General features: G+C 44.2%; 1 protein-coding gene across 1 annotated transcript in view; it reads left to right on the top strand.

Annotated features, from left to right (window-relative positions):
- The first annotated feature begins 8,395 nt into the window (after positions 1 to 8,395).
- LOC134488458 (scaffold attachment factor B1-like) overlaps positions 8,396 to 23,091 on the top strand; it is a 42,623-nt gene continuing 27,927 nt past the window's right edge. The window contains exons 1-8 of the mRNA XM_063290906.1: positions 8,396 to 8,755; positions 14,247 to 14,334; positions 15,357 to 15,421; positions 15,512 to 15,793; positions 18,265 to 18,327; positions 19,908 to 19,935; positions 20,843 to 21,380; positions 21,872 to 21,918. Of these exons, the coding sequence (XP_063146976.1) occupies positions 8,567 to 8,755; positions 14,247 to 14,334; positions 15,357 to 15,421; positions 15,512 to 15,793; positions 18,265 to 18,327; positions 19,908 to 19,935; positions 20,843 to 21,380; positions 21,872 to 21,918 (1,300 nt within the window). The 5' untranslated portion in view covers positions 8,396 to 8,566. The remainder of the gene's footprint in view (positions 8,756 to 14,246; positions 14,335 to 15,356; positions 15,422 to 15,511; positions 15,794 to 18,264; positions 18,328 to 19,907; positions 19,936 to 20,842; positions 21,381 to 21,871; positions 21,919 to 23,091) is intronic.

Genomic DNA, 23,091 nt, shown 5'->3' on the forward strand with positions numbered 1-23,091 from the left:
GCGGCAGGCCGACCCGCGCCGGGCTGGGGGGGGAGGGCGGAGCCGCGACGCGTACGCGCGAGGCCGGGGGAGCCCATCGCGCACGCGCGAGCGAGAGCGGGTCGTTCCTTTCGCGCCCTTCCTCCCCGTACGATAGAGCTAAACAGGGTAGAGCAGCGCTTCTCATGCTGCCCGGGGAATTCTGGGAGTTGAAGTCCACGATGTCTGAAAGTTGCCAGGGTTGAGAAAAAACTGGGTTGGAGGGACGAACCTCTCTTCACATTCCTTGCAGTGGGTTGACTTTTTCCCGCATGTGAAAGATGAGCCACTTGGCTTTCCTTTCCTAGGCAGCCTTAGTCCACCTGGTAGCCCAGGTCTTCAGCAGGCAATTTTTTACAAAAATTAAAATTACAGAAAAGGTACCAGGACCAAGTCATACAAGATTTTGGAGCCTCTTCCCCTCCCCCCCCAAATCCTGTTGAAGATTTAGGGTGAAAATGTTGCAGTGTTTTGGAGTGTCAAGATCCTTGTGTGGTGATTTATTTGTGGAGTTTATACACCCCCACTCCAGCAAAGGATCGTTACCTTGTCGTGGTGCTGGAGCTTGAGCGCCTCAATCACGTCATGAGCTCAACTGTGAAGGGCCACCCAAGACGGGAAGGTCATGACAGAGAGGTCAGACTAAATGCGATCCCTGGGGAGGTAATGGCAACCCACCCCAGTATTCTTGCCGTGAAAACTCAATGGATCAGTACAACCAGAGATATGTCAGTATACCATTGGAAGATGAGACCCCCCCCAGGTCGGAAGATGGTCAAAATGCTACTGGGGAGGAACAGAGGATGAGTTCAACTAGCCCCAGATGTGATGACGCAGCTAGCTCAAAGCCGAAAGGACGGCTAGCGGCCGACGGTGCTGGTGGTGAACGGCGAATCCAATGTTCTAAGGATCAACACACCAGTGGAACCTGGAATGTAAGATCTATGAGCCAGGGCAAATTGGATGTGGTTATTGGTGAGATGTCCAGATTAAAGATAGACATCAAACCAGTCCATACTCCAAGAAATAAAGCCAGACTGCTCCCTTGAGGGAATGATACTAAAGGCAAAACTGGAATACTTTGGCCACATAATGAGAAGACAGGACACCCTGGAGAAGATGCTGATGCTGGGGAGAGTGGAAGGTAAAAGGAAGAGAGGCCGACCCAGGGCAAGGTGGACGGATGACATTCTAGAGGGGACGGACTCGTCCCTGGGGGAGCTGGGGGTGTTGACGACCGACAGGAAGCTCTGGCGTGGGCTGGTCCATGGAGTCACGAAGAGTCGGAAGCGACTGGACGAATAAACAACAACATACACCCCCAATCCAACAGGTTTACAATATATAAGATAAAATGCAATAATAAGTGTGGTGAGAAGAATACTCGGTGCAGAATGGAATGCAGGAATGCAGGAACAAAGCAAGGCTACAGATTACAACCTTTTGGTGTGCTTCATAGGAATGATAAAGAAAATAGTGTAAATCATAGTATGACCTTTACAGCCAGAATGCTTTTGATAAACTATTAGAATTGACCCCTAAGCTCTAAGCCAGTGTTTCTCAACTTTGGCATCTGCTGGCTGGGGAATTCTGGGAGTTGAAGCCCACGCATCTTAAAGATGCCAAAGTTGAGAAACACTGCTCTAAGCTAACAGAATATATGATCTATTTCTAAGGCATGAAAATGAACATATGAATTCAGCCTCCACACTATCTTACAAGGGTCAGACCCAGTGCCTCTAAGTTCTGCATTCCTGCAAGGCTCCAAGCCTCCCCACCTTCTACTGATACTGGCATCTTTTAACATCAGCCGTGACTTTTATATTGTCTCCATTCATACTAGGGAAAAGACAACGATCTGGTTTCTCTTATCAGTCTCCAGGGCCATCCGATCCAGCCTCCTGCTTTTACTCAGGACTATATTGCAGCCGTGATTTCATTCCTGCCTTTGGAGTCCTGGGTGACCTTGGAAAAGGAGATTTGAAATACATAATAATGCAGCGACACACGCAATGTAAATTGGGTGGCTGTATCGGTGATCCCCTGCAGTACCAATGGCATCCACTAGGGGAGAAAAACAGGTTCACTGACGTCACTGTGCTGCCAGGCAAGCCCCGCCCCTTTTCTACACGCATCGTATGGAGCGAGCGCCACCATGCGCCATTTTGCTTTTGAATGCAAGCCGTGAGGTTTGTAGACCATGAGAGGGCTTGCATTGTCCTGAGTCGGTGAATCTCCTTGTGGTGCACAGACCACTGGTGACTGGCAGAGGGAGTCCCCCTCAGCCTCTCCAAAGCCACCAAGGGCCACAGCATGCTTGGCTTTGTAGCCCCCTCATCAAACACTTCATTTTTGTATCATCTTTTGCGTACCACTTGAAGTTCAAAAATGGAAAGCATAGGAAGGCACGCCTAAGGCTGACTCTTATCATTGTTTTATTTGCAGAAGAAGGTCTTAAATGACAAACGTATCCAGACAGGACTTTTTTTTAAGGGGGGGGGGGAGTCCCTGCATTTTCCCAACCTTTATTTGGTGACTTGCAATTGCAGAAAGCTTGAGAAATCGTGTAAGCCACAAAAACCAAGTGGGACCTGCCAGCTTCTCTTTCATGGTCTCCTGGCTGGGTACATCTGATGATTCCTAATGTAAGGAAACGCCCCCCCCCCCCAGTTCCCCTCTTTGGGGGGAGATGGGCAGTAATAGAAATGTGAATAATAAAATAAATAAATAAATAAATAAGGATGAAACTGGTCCCTTACTGCCCCCTGGTGGTCAGTGTAACAAAACATACAGGTAGTCCTCGCTTAACAACCGTTCATTTCATGTTGGTCTGAAATTACAACAGCCTCAAAAAAAAGCACTTTACGATCTGTACTCGCACTTACATCTGTCGCAAACTGTTACACCGCCCCTGTGGTCACATGATTGCAATCCAGACACTTGGCAGCCAGCTCGCATTTATGACCAGTTGCAGCGTCCTGCGGACACATGATCATGATTTGTGGCCCTTTTTGTCAGTTTCTGGCAAAAAAAACATCTGTTGGGGAAGCTGGATTTGCTTAACAGCTGTGGTGATTTGCCTGTCATAAAAATGGTCATAAAATTGGGTCCGGTTGCATGGTGACTCGCTTAACGACCACACCATTTAACAACCAATTTTCTGGTCGCTATTGTGGTTGTTAAATGAGTATCTGTACAGAGTATACACTTTAAAAATGGAGAAATTTCTTGTGGAAGTCACGTAAAACTTGTATCCAGGGGGCACGATATAATGTAATCTCAGCTTAAGGGAAGGTGGACTGTATGTACCAGTATTTCTCAACCTTGGCAACTTTAAGATATGTGGGCTTCAACTTCCAGAATTCCCCAGCCAGCATGCTGTGGGAGTCAGTATTTCATTCCTCCCTAAGAGAAGATAAGTGAAATAGATAGGATGATGTTAGTCCTATAGGGTTGTCAGTTGTTTGTGTAGCTTCAGAGCAGCTACAGTGTGCAGAACTTGGCTACAGCATGGATCATAAAACTTTTCTTGTCTATAAGAAAAGAGGAAATCAACATGGCGTTCCTCAGAATAATTTGGTGCATGTTGCAACAGACGGGTTTTCGGGTATCATTGTGTTTTTTCATACCTAATTTTTATTGAGAATTTTTTTTACAGGATTACAAACTACAGACACATAAAGAAAGAAGATACAAAAAGTTAAAAGAAAAAAAACAGTGAATGTCAAGAGAAGAAAAAAAGAGAAAGCAGAAAAATATCTAAAGGAGCGACTTCTGATCTTCTTTACAGCAGTTACAAATATAATTATTATCATTTTTTCCCTACCAAATTATATATCACTGTTCCCGCCTGGACCAGGTGGATGATCAGGTTCTTATTATAAATGTTTTGAGGATGAATCATTACAACCTTTACAAAACAAGATGAACTCTATCCTACAGGGAGGAAAAATGCCAGAGAGTTGGAAAGAGGCCAATATAGCATTAATATCTACACAAGACTTTTTTTTTAATTTTTTTTTTGAAATTTTAAATACATAATTACAAGTTAGAAATAGAAAAGGAAATAGAAATACAAAATTAAGAAAAAGAAAAGAAAAAGTGTAGTAAAGTAATAGATCAAAAAAAGTATGAAAGGTAAATAACTTCCAATCTATCTCTGGTCATAAGAACATAAGAATCTTTCCTAAGTACTAGTTTTTCATACAATATATAGAAATAATTCTTTGTCTAATATATCCTATTATATTTACAATCTAATCTTCAAATCCCCATGTAAGCTTTGCCCCTCCTGCATTTCGTAAATAATCCAATAATGGTTTCCACTCTTTGAGATAATAACTACTTAGGTTTTCTTTCAACAAACAAGTCAATTTATCGTTTTCTGCCATGTCTATCAATTTTAACAACCATTCTTGTATCGTTGGTAAAGTCTGAGTTTTCCAGAATTGTGCATAAAGAAGTCTTGCTGCGGTGATCATATATTGTATAATTCTGACAAAGTGCTTTTCTTTTTGTAAATCCAATATCCCTAACAAAAAAAATTCTGGCTTCAATGGTACCTGTATCTTTAATATACTCTGCATCAACATACGTATTTGGGGCCAAAATTTCTTTGCAACCTCGCACGTCCACCACATATGGTAAAACGACCCTTCTTGTTTATTACATTTCCAGCAAACATTGAAAACATTCCTATACATTTTAGAGAGTTTGGGGGGGGGGTCATATAACAACGGAACATCATCTTACAGAAGTTTTCCTTAAGATTATAACAGAGGGTAAATTTCAACCCTTTAGACCACATATGTTCCCATTGCTGCATAGATATATTATGACCAAGGTTTTTGTCCTAACAGCCAGGAACCACGCTGAGACAAAGAACAGGTCTCTAGTGTTTTATTACTGCTACATAACAGGAAATCCTAACAAACTGAAGAAGTGTGGGAAAAACCCAGACATATAAACCCCAAAGGTTAAGGCGGGCCCGATCTGTGTCTCTTGGAATGGCTACTTAATTCCTCAGTGCTACGCATGCGCTTTACAGCCCGGATGGGAGCCCCCTGCTCGCCATCCTTACTCATGACAGTTTTTCGCCCATTTAATATCTACACAAGATTTGACTTGTGACACAACAGGAAACTGTAAGCTGATATCATTATTGAATAATGACTGCTGTACAAGTTGTTCACAATGATTCTAGCTGATAGACTGAAAATAATTTTGCTAGAATTTATTCATGGGGATCAATGTGGGTTTTTACCTGAAAGACAGTTAAAGTTAGAAATGTGTTGGGACATTTTGGAATATTTGGAGCAAGATCATGAAAAACAAGCCGCGCTGGTTTTCTTAGATGCAGAGAAGGCCTTTGACAATTTGAACTGGGCTTTCCTGTTCAAGGTTTTCGAAGGTACGGATTTTGGAGAGAATTTTATAAAATGGGTAAGATCGATTTACGCTTCACAGAAAGCACAAATAATTGTTAATAGAGATCTAACAACCATGTGAGATTCAAAAAGGAACAAGGCAGGGATGCCCCCTGTCTCTTCTTTTGTTTCTTGAAATAGTGAATAAAAATATAGGACAAGATGAGAGGATTGTGGGAGCAAAGATTTAAAAAGAAACATATAAGTTAAGGGTTTTTGCAGATGACCTGGTGTTGGTTCTGGAAGATCCTTTAAAGGGAATTGAAACATTAATGGGAAAACTAAAAGAATGTGGTGCATTAGCAGGTTTCAAGACTAATAAACAGAAGACGAAGATGTAACAATATGAAAACAAGATCAAACAAGTGATAAATAAAGGTTTTAAGGTTAAGAAGAAGGTAAAATATTTTGGTATGACAAATATGAACTGTAGGCTGTTTCAAAATAACTATGTTAAGACATGGAATGAAGTTAAACAGGACATGTTAAGATGGGAGGAACTACAACTGTCATCGCTGGGGAGAATTTCTGCGATAAAAATGAATGTCTTGCCTAGAATGATGTTTTTGTTTCAGACAATACCTGTTTTGACAACTGATGCACCATTGAAACAGTGGCAGAAGGATATATCTAAATTTGTGTGGCAGGGGAAAAACACAAATTAAATATAAGGTGTTACAAGATGCAAAGGAAAGAGGAGGATGTGGTCTACCTGATTTGAAATTGTATTTTGCAGCTTGCTGTTTGGTTTGGATGAAAGAGTGGGTGCTGCTGAGAAACAGAAGGCTTTTGAAGTTAGAAGGATGCAACTTGAGATTTGGGTGGCATGGCTATTTGTGGTATGATAACGTTAATGTGCATTTTAAAAACCATAATGTTAGATGTGCCATATTGAGAATATGGGATACAAATCCAGCTTGTGCCTGAAAACACCTATAGAATTCAAGAAGCATTTCATAGACAAGAAATAATAAGCAAACACAAATGGCTAACTTATTGTGAGATACTAGAATTTTGTCAAGGGGAACGTAAAAGAAAATCAAGAGAAGAGCTGGTGGCAGAGGGATATAGTTGTCAATGGTTCTCTTATTTATAGTTATTAGAAATTTTTAAAGCAGACAAAAGAGTATGGTTTTGAACATTGTAAGTCTGAGTTTGAAATAGAATTGTGTACAAATGATGAACATGTAATTGCTAAAATGTATACACTTTTATTGAAATTTGAAACAGAAGAATTTGCACTGATGATATTGCCTAGCTGGGTAATGAAACGTCTGCAATCAAACAACCAAGCTCAGAGAGCACCAAGGACTCCACACGACTGAAATTTACCCTGTTATAATCTTAGAGAATTTATAAACCGATGTACCGTTGGTACATGTCACCAGAGAAATTGTCTGGAATGTATAAAGGCACTTCAAATTTATGTTGGAAATGTGAATAATAAGGACATTTTATCATGTTTCATGGATGTGTGAAAAAGCTAGAAAATTCTGGATTCAAATACATAAAGTGATTCAGAGGGTTTTAACGATTAATATACAATTGAGACCAGAGGTTTTTCCTTTGGGATTGATGGACAAACAGTTGGAAAAAAGTCATGGAACTTAGTTTTTCTACATGAGAACTGCAGCGAGATTATTGTGTGCACAAAGATGGAAAGATTCGGCACTACCCACAATGGCTGGTGAAGATGATGGAACTTGCTGAGATGGCCAAATTGGCTTTTTAATTTTTATTTTTTTTATCCTGCCTTTATTATTTTTACAAGTAACTCAAGGGGGGGGGAATACCTCATACTCCTTCCTCCTCCTGTTTTCCCCACAATAACCCTGTGAGGTGAGTTGGGCTGAGAGGGAGGGACTGGCCCAAGGTCACCCAGCCGGCTTTCATGCCTAAGGCAGGACTAGAACTCACAGCCTCCTGGTTTCTAGCCCAGCATCATAACCGCTAGACCAGACTGGCTCTATCATTTTTTGATTGCTGAGTGGAAACCCCTTATGTATGTTTTGTGTAAAACAGAAAGAAAAGAATTTAGGATTTATGGTTTTGGCATATGTTGTCAGGCGCAGAAATTTGGTCATTAAGTGCACACATGGTCAGAAAATGATTTTTTTTTTTTTACTATCGTTTACCCTCAGTTATGAATAGTTGCTATCTGAGGTAGTTGCTAAACGAGGACTACATTTCTACACTTTTGACGAGAGTTTCTAAATGGAAATCTCCATGGATTTTTTTTTTCTTGTCATGCTTCCCAGGGCAGTGATGCTGGTTCTCAAAGGGTGCCCCCCCAGAAGTTCACCAGGGGTCTGCCACAGCCTTCCCTGCTCGCCCCTTCAGTCTCTGCAAGCTGCCACGTCTGGATCAGAGGCTGAACACCGGGTCCTTGAAATCTGTAGGTGACAAGCCGAACAGCAACCTAGATCCAAAAAACTTGAACAGGTCTTGAGTGATTCCTGCACAAAAGACATGAAGCAATTCCAGCTGTGCACGAGTTCCTAATTTGGGATGGGGGGGTACAAACTAGTTTTAAAAAAGGGTTAAAACTGGGGGGGGGGGCTCGCACAAATGCAATACTGTATTTTCTGAATGTTTATTTTGGATCACAGAAAGTTTGAGAAATACCAGCCATCATCAATCCATCCATCTCGTAACATCGGTAAGCTTACATAGATTCTGTCCTTTTTATTTCTGAAATTCAGTGGCTGGCACATTTTTAAAAATCTATTTTTAGTGCTCGCCATCTCCAAGTCAAGCTGTGCATTCTTGACTTCCTATATTTAGTCGCATCCAAGGTGGGCCAAGATATGCTTAGAGCGCACGCGCCCCACACACCGCTCTCTTTCCTCCGCCCTTCCCCACGTTGCGCACGCGCCCCGCAATCTCTTCCCAGGAGGCCGTGTAAGCAGGGCGCACATGCGCAGTGATCCTTCTCTGGGCCAATTCTGCGCATGCGCAGAGGTCGCCCGCCATTTTATGCGCACCGGGAGCGATCGCGCGCCCCGCACAGGCGTTACCTTTTCAGAAACTTGTTTTAAAATCTTTTTTTTTTTAAACAACTGTCATTTTCGCGAGCCAAAGTTTCACCCAGGAGGCCCTTTTTTCCTCCACAGCCCTCCCTGATGGCGGCGGAGAACCAGGCCGGGCTCGCCGCGGAAGCGACGGTTTCCCTCGGCGACTCGGAAGACCTCGGCGGGATGACGCGGCGGCGGCTGAGCGACCTGCGGGTGATCGACCTGCGGGCCGAGCTGAAGCACCGCAACCTGGACAGCGGCGGCAACAAGAGCGTCCTCCTCGAGAGGCTGCGGAAGGTAAGAAGAGCGCAGAGCCTTCCCGGAGGGCTGGCGGGGCTGAAGGGGTTAAATACCCTCTGCGCATGCGCCGCGGCCCGCCTTTCCGCGCCGGCTTTAGCGGAACGTAGACTCTGAAAACCGAAGAGGCGCGCTCGGAGCCGGGCATTTAGGGGCCCCTGCGAAGTTCGTGGCTGCTGCTTGAAGCCTCGTCAACGCTGGGCCTGGTTTTGGGATCCATTTTAAGCTTTGGCGGCGTTCACACGCCGTGCTTCGAAATTTGTTCAGTGGGAACTCAGCCAGCCACGTAACTCTCGCAGTCTATCCATTATGGCTTCAGGAGGGGTAAAGATTCAAATCCAGCTGGACGGTCCATGCAATTTTCTATACAAGACTACAGTACAGGAGAGGTTTGATATTGCCTTCTTCCTGTGTGGTTTCCCCCCCCCCCCGTTTTCCAATCTAGTCTACAGCTCTGGGCTTTCCTGGTGGTCTCCCACCCAAGCACTAAGAAGGTCGATCCTACTTAGCTTTTAGTGGGGGGAGATCAGGTAAGGTTATGATTTCCCTCGTTTTGCTACAGCATATTGTGTGAATACCCCCACTTTAGCTACAGCAAGGGGCAGACCTTAGCTGATCTCCCCCACCAAAAGCTAAGTAGGATTGACCTTCTTAGTGCTTGGATGGGAGGCCGCCAGGAAAGCCCAGAGCTTCTGACTGAATTATAACAATTCCTCCTTCTTGCTTTGGGTATATTGTGTTACGATTCTTTCCTGCCACCTCTTTTCAGTTGCTGCAATCACAGCAAAAAAATAAAATTGTGACACTTGAACAGTGGCATATTAGCTTGTCTAGTATGTAGTAGCTGAGACCTAGTAGCAGCTGTTATTGTGTGATAAGCAGTCTAACATTAGAAAATGTCGCCTGGAGGGTTACTTTTTCTCCTTTCCTCCCTCTTTATTTAAAGATTTGTATCCTGACAGATTCTTATAGTGATGTACAGAACAACAAAAATGGAATTGGTCCTTGCTATTTAAGGAATGGTCTTAAAAGAATTGTAGGTCAGGAAACCATCATTCCCCCTAAGTCAAAGCAAGTCCTTTTAAGTCTTTTAATTCAATAAAGTTTGCATTAAGGATTCTTTCATTCCTCCCGTTCCATGTCTGAATATAGATCTTGTAGATAAGAATAGCAGAAGAAAAATGGCATAGTAAATGCCTTAGTCTTTAAAAGATTTCAGGGAAGATCTGGGAAATTACAGCTCTGAAAAAATGGTTGAAACGGTAATTGGGGGGGGGACTAGTCACATAGAGGAACAGTACTTGTTGAAGAGAAATCCTGTGCCACCTTGTGGAATTTTTTGAGGCGCATGTGAATGAAAGTGTTGGCTTTGCATAGTTGGCTTTTCAAAAAGTCAGATCAAGTTTCTTGTCAAAGGTTCTTGGGTAAATCGAGTTCTGTGGGCTATTTAATGGATTATTATTGTTATTATTTTTATACCTTTGAGTCAGTGTTGATTCCTGGCAACTGCCTGGACACGTCCCTGCAGTTTGCTTGGCGAGATTTCAGAAGTGATTTGCCCGTGCCTCCTTCCTAGGGCTGAGACTGGCCCAAGGTCACCCGGCTGGTTTTGTGTTAAAGCAGAACTAGAATCCACGGTCTCTGGGTTCTAGCCTGGTGCCTTCAACGCTGCACCAAACTGGCTCTTTTTTATGGATTGCTGACTGGTTAAAAAGCAGAAGGCAAAGAGGAAGAATAAATGGCAGTTTTCTGAATGGAAGGAAGTAAAAATGGAGTACTCCGAAGATCTTTGTTGGGGCCAGTGCTTTGTAACTTGTTCATAAGCAATCTTGGCTTGGAATAAAAGGTGAGCAGGCCTAATTTGTGGATGACATTAAACTATTCAGGGTTGTCCAAACTGAAAGTGGCTGCAAAGAGCTCACATGGATGAAACATTCCCCCCCCTCGCCCAATTTCACATGCATATTGAAGAGGTCTAAGATGTCTTTCACTAGGAAAAGGATTATAGCAGAGAATACAGTCATTAGGAAATGGATATAAAAATGTCACCACCGTTATTTATTTGTTTGTTTGTTTGTCAAATTTTGCCACCGCCCATCTCCCTCTAAGGGGGGACTCTGGGTGGTTTACAATAAAAATGAAACATTAAAATGTAGTAATATGTAATACATATCAGATATACATATAAATACAGAGTGAAAAAGATAAAATGAAATCCAGATGGCGATGACAGTATTAATGCCGCTCATGTATAGCTAAGGCCATCTTAGGGCGCCAGCCATGCCCTGGAGTGACTACCTCCCCTCCCGCCCTAAGCGAGCTGGCAATGCCAGGTCTCCAGTTGTTTTCGAACGCTATACATAATTCTATAATAAAAATGTGTGGAGCGCCTGCATGTTGCATACTGTACAGTTCTGGTTGCTGTGCTAGAAAAAGTATATAACAGAACTGGAACAATCATGATGAAGGCAACCAAAATGATTGGGGGGGGCTCAAACATTCCCCCTACAAAAAAAGGCTAGAATATACTCTTTAACTTGGATAAAAGAAGGGACATGACTGAGGTGTGTAAAGGATCGGGAAAAGTGGACAGGGAGTTTTTCTAAAAGTGCTAGGATTGGGGTCATGAGATGAAACTGATGGGAAGGAGATTTAACACAGACAATGGACTCATTTGTATTATTGACCTTTGGAATTTATTACTGTAAGATATGGTGATGGCCACTAACTTACATGGCTTTAAAAGGAGATGGGATACATTTATGGGTGACAGGACAGTATACCAGTATAGTTGTCTTCAAAGTTCAGTGTTACCTCTGGACTCAGCATGCCTCTGTATACCTGTTGCAGAGGAGCACGGGTGAAATAGGGGAGTGTCTCCCTCTCCTGCTTCCCTGGAGGCATCTGGTTGGCTATCTTTTATTTTATAGTAATTTTATTAAAGATTACAGTTTACAACAATAAAAACTAATGCAAACTAAAATAAAATAAAAGAATAAAAAGATAAAATAGAAGGTGCAGAAAAGAAAAAAAGAGAAAGACAAATAGAAAAGAAGAAACAATAAGCATATAGGAAAGAAAAAATATATATAAAGAAGTGACTTCCCCCTTCATCACAAGTATTTTAGTAACTTATCACCTTCTCTTAAAATAAAACAAATGATCCTCTTCTTCCCGTATCCCATCTCTTACCTATAAACAAATGCACGAAACCTCGTCATTTCAGTCGTGGTGTCAGCAAAAGTCCATTAAGGGTTACCGGAGATAACAACCTATCTACTTCCACCTTGATCAAATAAACCAACTTTATATTCCTTCCTCTTACTTCTAACAATCTTGATCTTCAGTCCCTTCAAAACAATGTCCCAGAACTTGATTGATTGATTGATTGATTGATTGATTTCTCTCTCTCTCTCTCTCTCTCTCTCATTCATTCATTCATTCATTTAATTTACATACCACCCATCTCACTATAAAAGCAACTCCAGGCAGCTTGCCAATGGAGAATTCTAAAAAACATTTTAAAAATACAAGAAATACCAGAAGGTAAAGGAGAAAAGCTAAAAAGTGGAGAGAGCGTCTTAAGCCACCAACCACCCCCATCCCTCTTGGGTCCCCAAGGTAGTTGGCAGAGCCAGGCCTTGGCGCTCTTCTTGAAGGCCGGAAGAGTGGGGGCCAGCCCCACCTCCGGGGGCAAGAGGTTCCACAGGGCGGGGGCAACAGCAGAAAAGGCTCTCCTCCTTGACCCCAGCAGTCGAACTTTTTTAGCCAACAGGGTCTGTAGCATGCCCTTCCTGTCGGACTGGGTGGGTCGGGTGGATGTAATTGGGACAAGGCGGTTCCTGAAGTAAGCTGGGCCCATGCCGTGAAGGGCTTTAAAAGTCATAACCAGCACCTTGAATTGGACCCGGAAGCGCACCGGCACCCAGTGCAGCTCCTGCAGCAGACATCTTACATGCGCAGACCTCGAGGCACCCTTAACGGCCTGTGCCGCCGCATTCTGAACCAGCTGTAGCTTCCGGATACTCTTCAAGGGTAGCCCCATGTGGAGCGCATTGCAGTAGTCTATAAGGGTGATAACCAGGGCGTGAGTGACTGTTCAGAGGGACTCCTGATCCAGGAAAGGGTGCAACTGCGGCACAACGGAAAGTTGCGCAAAGGCCCTCCTGGCCATGACTGCCACCTTCTCCTCAGGCAGGAGTTGTGAGTCCAGGAGGACCCCCTGATTGCGCACTGTCTGGGGCAGTGCCACCCCATCGAGGACTAATGATGCTAAATTCCCAGATACGGAGGAGCCCCACACCCACTCCGTCTTATCGGTCTTGCCTTTTTATGCTTAAGGTGTCCCGCAGTTCTTTGGTGCTATAGATACAGGCTTGTTTGCCTTTCTAGGACAGAAGTGGGAACTGGCTCTAGGAAGCAAGTAAATACAAACAGTCTGAGCCACGTTGGATTCGGCCCGAAGTCCATCTCGTCCAGCATTCTGTTCTGCTAGTCAACAACAGCTGCGCACGTTCCTCAGCCAGTTGGTATTCAGAGGCTGCCTGTGATTACGGAGGCAGGAAAAGCCATGAAGGCTTGCAGTCAAATTATTCTCCATGAATTTATATAGGCCACAGATTAGTGCAACTGCCTTCTTCTTGTCAAAATAAAATGAGACAAGAATTCCTGCTTTTGGCTTTATTCTGTGTTAAAAAAAAAGCAATTTTTAAAAATGTCTGCATCTGCGTGTAAGACAGGGGTACACCAGGGCTTATGTTTGGTGTGAAGTTTTCATTTCGGCTGGAGAGATGCCGAAGCGGAAAGTCAGAATAAACTGACCTTCATCCAGTACGATTGATGGCCAGTGGAGATTTTTACTCACAATTTCCTGCCAGTTTTTTGGTTCAGTTTTAATTAGCAGTGAAAATGAACTTACATGGCTCTCTGTACAGGACCACCAGTCTCCATAAGAGAATTATACTCCTTGTTAGCACAGAAAGGAAGAAGCCGAGGAGCCAGATTTTCCACGTGAAATATGATCTGATAGATGCAGAGAGGGAATTACATGCCTAGCATTTCAAGGGCTGAAAATGCTTTGGGTGTTGTACAGCTTTAATACTTGCATCGATCATTTTAAGGCGGCTCCTAATTGCAGAGGGAATGGGAAGAGTGATTTTTAAGATAGAGCAGCTTGCCTGAAATCATTTGGTAAGTTCAAGACAGAAAAAAAAATTGGGGACTTTCAGATGGGCCATCACAGTCACACTCAAATCCTAGTTGCTTCCTTGTCTTAATAAAGGTCCAAAATGTAGCTCGGGCGACATCTCAGTAATCGGTATCGAATGTGAATGTGGCGTGCCACAGGGGTCTGTGTTTTTTGGCATGCTCATTATGGGTAAATGGCTGTCATGGGTTGAACACTAATTACGCCACCTCTTCCTCGGTGGTTTTTTCCTGCCAAATTCAATGCTGCTCTGCTTACAGTGCTGACTTGGTGTCTTTTTAACAGGCTATTGAGGAAGAAGGAGGACATCCTGATGAGATTCCAGTGGTATCAGAAATAATCCCCAAGAAAGTGCCCAAAAGAAGCAGTAAAGGTATACAAGGGAATAGGTAATGGGGTTGTAAAGGGTTACATTTGTCGGCAGAAGTCGGCTGAGGTTTCACTGCAAACGCTGACACGTTTGTTCAAGACCTGGGTAGTTAAATGGCATCTTAGCATTTGCTGTGCTCAGGGAAGTAACAGAAGGACTGAAAACTTTCTTTTGTGCCTGCTGTGCCTGGGCATATCAGCTGAGGGAGCACGTGGCTTAGTCTGTTGCCTCCAAACAAAAAGTAAATTGTTGGCTTCTGGGCATTCCCTGAGCTTGGTTTTCCCATCCAGTCTGGAGAATATGCAGGGTTAGGGGTTATATGCAGGATGACAGTCCGAGGCCTGGTTCTCACTGGGATCTGCTGCAGTGACAAAAAGGGTTCAGAACCACACCATCTTGTGGCCAAGCGTTTCAGTGAACCCATTCAGTAGAAGGTGTTCTAATCCAGTGGCTTTCATTGGCTTTGTAAACAGGTCCACGCAGGTTTTTGGCCTGCAGGTAGTGTCTGCTAGCCAGCTAGGGTGTGAAAGAATAAGGCAGACCAATCCATGTTTTTTCCTGCATAATTAAAGCTGTTTGCTTGCTCTGGCAGCCCCTTGCTGTTCGTGCATTTAAGAAATGTATAGGGCTGCCCAACTCAAATTAATCAACAGGAAGAAAACAATACAGTTAACGACAAAAATAAATGGGCATTCGGAACCCAAATTTGTATTATGCCCCTCCAGGCAGGAACTCAGTCAATCTGGCCCCAGTGCCTGGGGAAAGAACCAGGTTTTTAGAGCCTTTCTAAAAGTCGTCGGGGTCAGTCAGCCATATATCGGGGGAAGATCATTCCACAGGTCAGTGGCCTCTTTGACCTGCATCTGCACATATGTGTATGCACTGATTTTGCAGCATTTTTTATTCCACCCCTTGGAACAAAAGGGTACGCTCTCAGTTTACAAGTAGAAGCTTGCCTTAAGCTGCGTTTCTATATACGTACAGTACACGTACGTGTGTTTGCTCAAGGACTCTCTTCTTTTTAGGGCGCAGGCCCGAAGAAGAGGGAGCGGAGGACAACGGACTTGAAGATGAATCCGGAGACGGACAGGTACGGCGAGCGCAGGCTGCCCGTCACCGCGTGAGACTTCTGTGTCAGAATCCCAGCAACTATTATATGTGGCTTTTTTTCTTTTTGCAGGAGGATATTGAAGCAAGTTTGGATAACTTGCAAGATATTGACATGATGGATATTAGTGTGTTAGATGAAGCTGCGATAGATAACAGCAGTGGTGTAGACTGCCGAGAGGATAGCAGTGCTGATAGTAGACTTGACTCCCTCCTTGACAGTAAGGAGTGTGCTGATTCAGAGAGGAGAGGAGAACTTCCAGAGCAGCGGGCAGGAGGTGCTGTAGGTAACATGGAGGCAGCTGTGCTCTTGCCAGACATCCCAGAAGGATCGAGAGAAATCCCGGTAGCCAGGGTATGCATCTCTTCCACTTCTTCGGGAGCAGATAAAGTCACCACCCCTATAACCGTTTTGGTTTTTCATCTCCCCGCCCCTCCAATTAAAAGGGCAGAAATGACTCAGGGACCTAAAAATAAACTCCCTTTGGACCCCCCCCCCCCTTCCTTGTGTGTGCGCATCCATCGCCATGGCACCTTTGACTGCAACTTCTCTGTTTTCAGCGCATGCCTCATTTAGAGTTGAAAACCTCCAGAAAGCGTTGTTCTCGGTCATTAAACGCTTTGTGTTTTTTTTCCCCCGCGTGTATTTCCATTCACTCATTTTCATGTGTGCAGAAGAAAGTGGATGTGGAGGCTTAAGGCACTTGTGCTATGACTCATGAGTTAGCTTTTGCTTTCAAAAGCTAATAAATGTTTCAGTTACTTTGTACTCTGCAGCTTCTGTAATCCCCTTAGGCAAAAGCACGCGAGTGAGAGCTCAGCTCGAAACAAGCTGGTTTGGAAATGGTTTGTGAACTGACTCCAAAGCATGTTAGTTCTAACTGAGAGGACAGAGCTGTTCAGTTCTGCGACACAGTTCCAATTTGCAAAGCATTTTGACCGGATTGAAATTGTGGGGCAGGGAAGGATCAAGAGCTGGCCCGAACAGTTGAATGCAGACAGGTGGCAGACACAGATTTTAAATGGCAAGCCTCCATCTCTGCAAATTGAAAGCATCACAAAACCCATTTTTCTGGCTGAGCTCATCTCCCATGCTGAGCCATGATATGGATTATTTAGTTTTGGCTTGTGTGAACCTAGCGAGTGGTAGTTTATTCGGCAAACAAGGATTAAGCAAATCATGGTTTCAGTGCTTTTATTTTGAGGAAATACCCACCTGGGCTGACCTCTGGAGCCATGGATTTCAAACTGGCTTCTGGAGAACTCTGGAATTGCTTGGAAGCTTTTGAGGACTGATTCTCCATGACCGTTGTGTATTCTGGATAATTTATGAGAACCCTTTACCAGAGTTCTTTGATCCTGTGATAGAGGCACAGCAGGATGTCTCATGAAGACTGAGCCCTCTCTCAGTTGAAACAGGGACATTCCACGCTTTCAGGCTCTGCCTTCACCGTTTTATAAAAGCCACAGCCACAATCTGGGCCAGATGGTCACGGGAGGGATTCCGAAGCCTCAGCGCTTCCCTGGCTGTCCTCTGTTGTTCCATCTTGGGGCTCCCTCGGAAAGCTTGAAAGTGCTCCAGAATGAACGTCTATTAAGAGAAGCTGGGCTGGAAGGTAACGGCCAGACGCTCCTTTCTTCCCCCCGCTCCCCCACTTGCAATCTCACCCCCGTGCGAATTTAATATAATAAGGGCCCACTTTATGGGGAAGACTAGAAAGGATGGTTGGGCCGTCAAACGCTCTAGGCTTGTGCGCTACGGAAATACTCCTGCCAGCAGGGTGGTAGCAGCCACCTCAGCGAGTGCCTGTTGCAAGTGAATAAATCTCTTTTCCACAGAAATGAGTGACGCGGAGGGCTGCAATCGGCTCATAGCGCCCTTCTTTTCCAGCTTCTCTTCCCGCCTTCCTGCCCCAAGAGCTAGTAGAAGGCAAGCGGCAGCTGAATTTGCCTAAGCTTCTTTCTCAATAATGTGCATTAAGTAGGGCTGTGCTGCGCTTCAGATCTGGAGCCAAGAGCGTGCTTTGGAGCGTGTGTGGCTGGGTGCGCCTGCTGCACCTGTTGGTGAATCAGTAAGCAGGTCGTTTGAGGTAAGGCTATTGGGTGGGCTCAGAAGATGTAGAAGGAGGCATCAACTAGAAGCTTGCGTGCCCGTGCCGTTTTGGCTTTGGATCCAAAATGCAGCGCATCTCTAGTATTTAGACTGGAAGATGGACGTGTACTGCTGGGATTTTGTTTGGCCTTTCGTTTCCCATGTCAGGTTGAACCCGGTACAGCAGATTCCCCATGCTTGGTTTTGATGTGCTGAAGGCTCAGGCAGACTTCAGTCTTTGAGTTTGGCGTGCTTTTGGATGGCGTCAGCACATGGGTGTGTGGGGTGTGGCATTGTAAACCATTGGTGCTTTTGGCCTATATAGAGTGGAATCCAACCTTCGCTTTAAAAAAAACGATAGAGAGCAGGCTCCTCAGCCTCAAGTTTGCTAGGAATGGAGGGTCTGTAACTTCCAGTAATCTTGGTTGGCGTGGCCTAGGATCTTTGGGAGTTGCGATTCCTGGACAACTGGAAAACTGGTGTAGAAAGAATTAGGAATTCAAAAGCAAAAAACAACCACATCAACCACTGAAGCATCACCATCAAAAGACGGCTCTCGTTTTGTCCATCACTTTTTATTTCTCCAGCTCCATTTATTATTTGAGAAGGCGAGTAGATTTGTGTTGGCCACCAGCTATGTTTTGGGGATAAGAGCAACTGATTTCCTGTCCTGAGTTTCAGTGAAAGAATGGTAGCTTTTCACGAATTGTGACGGTCTTCTGCATCTCTTTTAGGTAGAGAATGAAGAGGCCGGTGGCGCCATAGATCTATCATCTGCCGATTTTGCAAACATGAAGGTATTTAAACTTAATTGTGAAATGAGTAATATAAGCAAAGGTGGTTGACATAGTTTTTCTCCCTTTTGTTCTCCCTGCAGAAAAAAATCCTATACAGTAGTAAAACTGCCCTTGTTTGGTTACAAGCAAAGCATTTCTCTAAGCCAGGTTATATTCACACAGTGGCTTGTGCAAGCCTTCATCGGATTTCTGATCTGATAGATGCTTTGCCTTCCATTCCTGGCATGAACGTGGCTGTAGAAATACTTGGGAGTTTATAACAACGTTATGCATTAGGGCTTTTTCCCCCAAGGAAAAGTTTAGATTTTAAGTTGGTTTTTAAATATTTTTAATGTATTTATTGATTGTTGTTAGCTCTTTGTACGCCGCCCAGAGTCGCTTGTTTGTGAGAAGGGCGGCTATATAAATTTGAACAATAAAATAAAATAAACTTCTGCATCAGAAAGGGAGTTCGGTTGCAGTTGGGTGCTGAGGAAAGGTTGAGATTTCCTGAATAAATGTGAATTGCGCATAAGGTATCTTGAGTATCTGTTTGAATTGTTTTTGCATGTCTGTATTCAGAAATCTGTAACACCTTTGTAGCCTCCTTAATAGAAGCATTTCCAAGTGCCCCAGACAATTGATACGCAAGTGATTTAGACTATAACTTTGAAATCAAGAGGTGAACAGCAAAATGTAATTGATGTGTTGAAAATGTTTCGGTTTCATTATAAGCAGTAATGAAATTTTAAATCTGAGTTAGGCATAGCTGCTGCCCATCTTTCTCTTTAAAGGCAAATTGGATCAGCCTTTCTCCACCTTTTGACCCTGGAGGAACCCTTGAAATATTTTCCAGGCCTTGGGGAACCCCTGCCCATTCAGGCTCAGATACAGGCCAGAAGCTACAAAATGATTCTCTTTGTGTCATGGACAGGCCTGTATAGATGCACTAACAGTGCCCTTAAACCAAAAATAAAGAACGAAACTTACCTCTTTAATGTGAAGTTGCCTGAATTTGAAATAATTTTTTAAATGAATCGTGATCTCCCAGGGAACCCCTCGTGACCTCTCGTGGAGCCTGAGGGTGCCACGCAACCCTGGTTGAGAAACCCTGGCTTAGATGTTGCCCCTTCGCTTTGCTGGGTTGGTCAACTAGGAGACTTCCTTCTGGCTTGCCCCACTTTGTGATGATCTGTACATTTTATTCTCTGACGTTGTTGGAGCATGGAAGGGAGATGGTGAGCCGGGGCAAGCGATGCACTCATGCTGAGAGCTGGAGGTGTAGCTTCTACCTCCATGCCATCACTGCCCTAGAATGAAGGCTGGGAGTAAAAACAGTGGGCAAGGAGGGCGAGTTACAGAAATATTGGCAAAGGATGCTTGCGCACCTGTCAGATGAGTTTAGCGTTTTTGGGGTGTCTAACTCTTTCTTTCTTTCTTTCTTTCTTTCTTTCTTTCTTTCTTTCTTTCTTTCTTTCTTCCTTCCTTCCTTCCTTCCTTCCTTCCTTCCTTCCTTCCTTCCTTCCTTTCTTCCTTTCTTCCTTTCTTCCTTTCTTCCTTCCTTTCTTCCTTTCTTCCTTTCTTCCTTTCTTTCTTTCCAGGAGCTTGAAGAGTTTCCTTTGGAACCAGGTACTGTACTTCAAAAACACGCTGCCCCTCCTCTGAGTTTTCCACTTTAGGTCTCACACACCAGTCCCTTTAGTTATTCTCTCTGGTTTTGTCCCATAGTAGCTCTAGTTCGTTATTCTAACTGGTGCACGGTCCAGAACACATCCAAAGAAAAAGCCACAGAGATTGGAAATCTGGTCATATCACCAGATCTGCGGGAGCACCTTCTATTCTCATTGCACAGCATCAGACCTCTGAGCGCAATTTGCTTTAAATCCCTCAACTGGGGAGCAGACTGAGCCTGTATAAGGAGCAGTTCTACGTGCAGAGCAGATCCTGTGATATCGCTTAGGGCTTTGGGACTGTCACTTTGGCTAGAGACGGTACAGTTGAGTGTAAAAGCAGGGCCCGGACCCTTAACGAGGCTATGCGAAGACTCAAGACGGGTTGGCCATGGAAACGCCTTCTGCTTTGCTTTCTGGACTACAAATGTACCCCCATCACATCTGAAGTTCTTCTGGGGTTCACACGTGGAGTAGTCTCCTTAAAAGAATACCGGTGAAATCTGGAAGCCGAACAGCCAGAAACATTGGCCAAGCCTGCATGAGCACCCTGGACTTTGAAGCTAGTTTCTGGAAGAATGGAAAGGCAGCGCAATTGTGTGAAGACCGCCAAGGAACGCGCTGGGAAGCACTGCGCATAAAGGTTTTTCTTCCTTCTCTCTTTCAGGCACTGCTCTCATAGCCCTGTTAGACTGCAGTTGGTTTTAGGCATGTGAATGTGGTTTGCCAAAGGGTTTTCCAATCTCTGTGTAGCCTTAGCCCTCCTCTCGGTGTTAGTCTGGCAGCCATGCCCGATCCGCATTTGTCTTTGCTATGTTTCCCTGGTGATTAAACCTTGTGCCATTCTATTCCTGTTAAATCCATAGAAAATGAGAAAATGCTCGACATTTTGGGTGACACTTGTAAATCTGAGCCCCTTAAAGAAGACACTTCCGAAGCGGAGCAGGCGCAGGAAGCGAATAATTCATGGCCGGGCAAAAAGGAAGACGAGGAAGAGGAAGACTTGCCGGCCGCCGCCTCCACGCAGTCGGACGAAGACCTTGTAGATACGGACAGCCAGTCAGGCCAGGCCGCGGCCAAGAGCAAGGAGGAAGAAGAGAAGCTCTTAGTGGTAGCGAGAGGGGAGCCAAGCGAGCAGACAGTTGAGGAAGCCAGACCGGACTCGGACTCTTTAGCGGTAGAGAGCAGGAGTGGAGGTGGAGGTGAGAGTAGCAGAGGAGCCCAGACTCCGGAAGCCTGTAGTGAGGAAACCGCGGAGTCGGACACAGGTCCCCCAGGGGTTAGCCCCCGGGAGGCCGAGAAGATGGAAGTGAAGGCTAATTGTGAGGAGGAGGAGGAGGAGGAGGAGGAGTCCTCTGCCACTAGAGAGTCCTCTGCCCAAGAGGGTGGTGATCAGAACACGAGGTTTGTTTCTCTCCGTTTTAGACCAGATGCTGTCTTTTCCCCCTGCCCGTTGGTTGTTTATGAATGCGAATGTGCCGTGATGCCTCCAGTTAGCCTGCCGAGGGCCCCAACGAGACGATAGCCTGTAATTCTGAATAGATTTCTCTTTTTTTCCGTTGTCCTGGCACAGTTTGTGTTTCGTAGGAGACCGTTTGGCTGTTCTTTCCTTAAGCTTTTTTTTTTTTTTTAAAAACCAAGCCATCTCCATCTCCCAAGGCTGCCTCCTGAACTTTTATTCCTTATGAGCAGTTAGCTCTGTTGTGGTCAACCGAGACTTCCCTTTGGGGTGTTTAAAAGCCCCCACGTGCCCCTTCCCCAGTAAAGATGAATTCTTCTTTTTGGTTTCTCGGGTAGGTATTTGACCATAGCACACGCAGCCTTGCCTGCTCGTTTTCCGCACAGCGCTTTTCGGCTTGAATAATGTCCTTTTCTTTTTCCCTCCCTGTTTCTAGCTCCAAGGAGGAGGCAGAGGCTACGAGCGCTCCCAGGGATGAGAAGGGTAGGCTTGCAGCCATTTATTTATCCCAGCCACGCCGTTTTAATTCTTCTGTGGGTTTTTAAGTTGCTTTTAAGATGCGAGCAGGAAAGTAAATAAAGGGGGAAAAGGTCATCGTGATAGAATCACACACGTTGTCAAAGGGAAAAAAGTGCACAACAAGTGCTTTTAAAAAGGTGAAAAAAACAATGCAGCAAAAAAGAAGGGAAGTATAATATATCGTCATAACAGCCAACGGCTTCCATGGTATATATAATTATCTGGTACAAACATTATGCAAGTGTGTGTGTGTGTGTGTGCTCGTGTGTGTATATATATTTCTAATGCATTTATAGAACTATCGTGCTTGTTTTTTTAAGCAGCCGTATTTGGTATAAATGGGTCCCATATTTCATCACAGCTGTCCGTTCGACGTCTATAGGCAATCCGCTCAGAGGCGGCAAGTGTAATCAGCTCTTCCATCCGTTGAGTAAACGGGGCCGTACGTTTATCTTTCCAACGCTGCAAAATCAGCCTTTTAGGCGTAGTAAGGGCACAGAGGATCCATTTACGTTGTCCAGTTGGCAAATTCTATGTACTAGCTATGCTATTCACGAGAAAATTATCCTCTGAAAATGGTAGCTTTTGTCACACAGTCACATTTATACGGCCCACTACTTTCTCCCCAAACTCTAGTAAGTATAGGAGATTTTAAAAACATTTGTTTTAAAAAAGCATTATCCTTATTACATCTCCAACAAAATGCTCTTAGACAGTCCTTTTCTATACAAACATAATGGAATCCAATAAATTCCACATATTATTTTTTGTTGTATAAGTCATAATTTAAAGTCCATTAACGCTCTTGCTATAGAAGTTAAGATACTCTCCCACTGTCTAGGCAACCTAGGAACCTCTAATACTTTATTCCACTCATGTCTTAGCATCTGCATATCAAATTGAACTATTGATTACAAATGTCTATAAAAGCTAATAGTAGGTTTTTTAGTTTTAAAGGATTTAACAAGTCGTTCCAGTATCTCAGGTGTCTCAGAAGCTGAAAATGCTGCTGGTCCAAACAATGTTGTTAACAAAAGTTGTAGCTTAAGTATTGCCACTGGGTTACATCTGATAGATGGTATTTATCTCTTAACACAATGTATGTTAAAAAATTCACCTTCATCATCTATCAATTGG

The sequence above is a fragment of the Candoia aspera genome, chromosome 1 (assembly GCF_035149785.1).
Source record: "Candoia aspera isolate rCanAsp1 chromosome 1, rCanAsp1.hap2, whole genome shotgun sequence".
NCBI classification, from domain to species: domain Eukaryota; kingdom Metazoa; phylum Chordata; class Lepidosauria; order Squamata; family Boidae; genus Candoia; species Candoia aspera.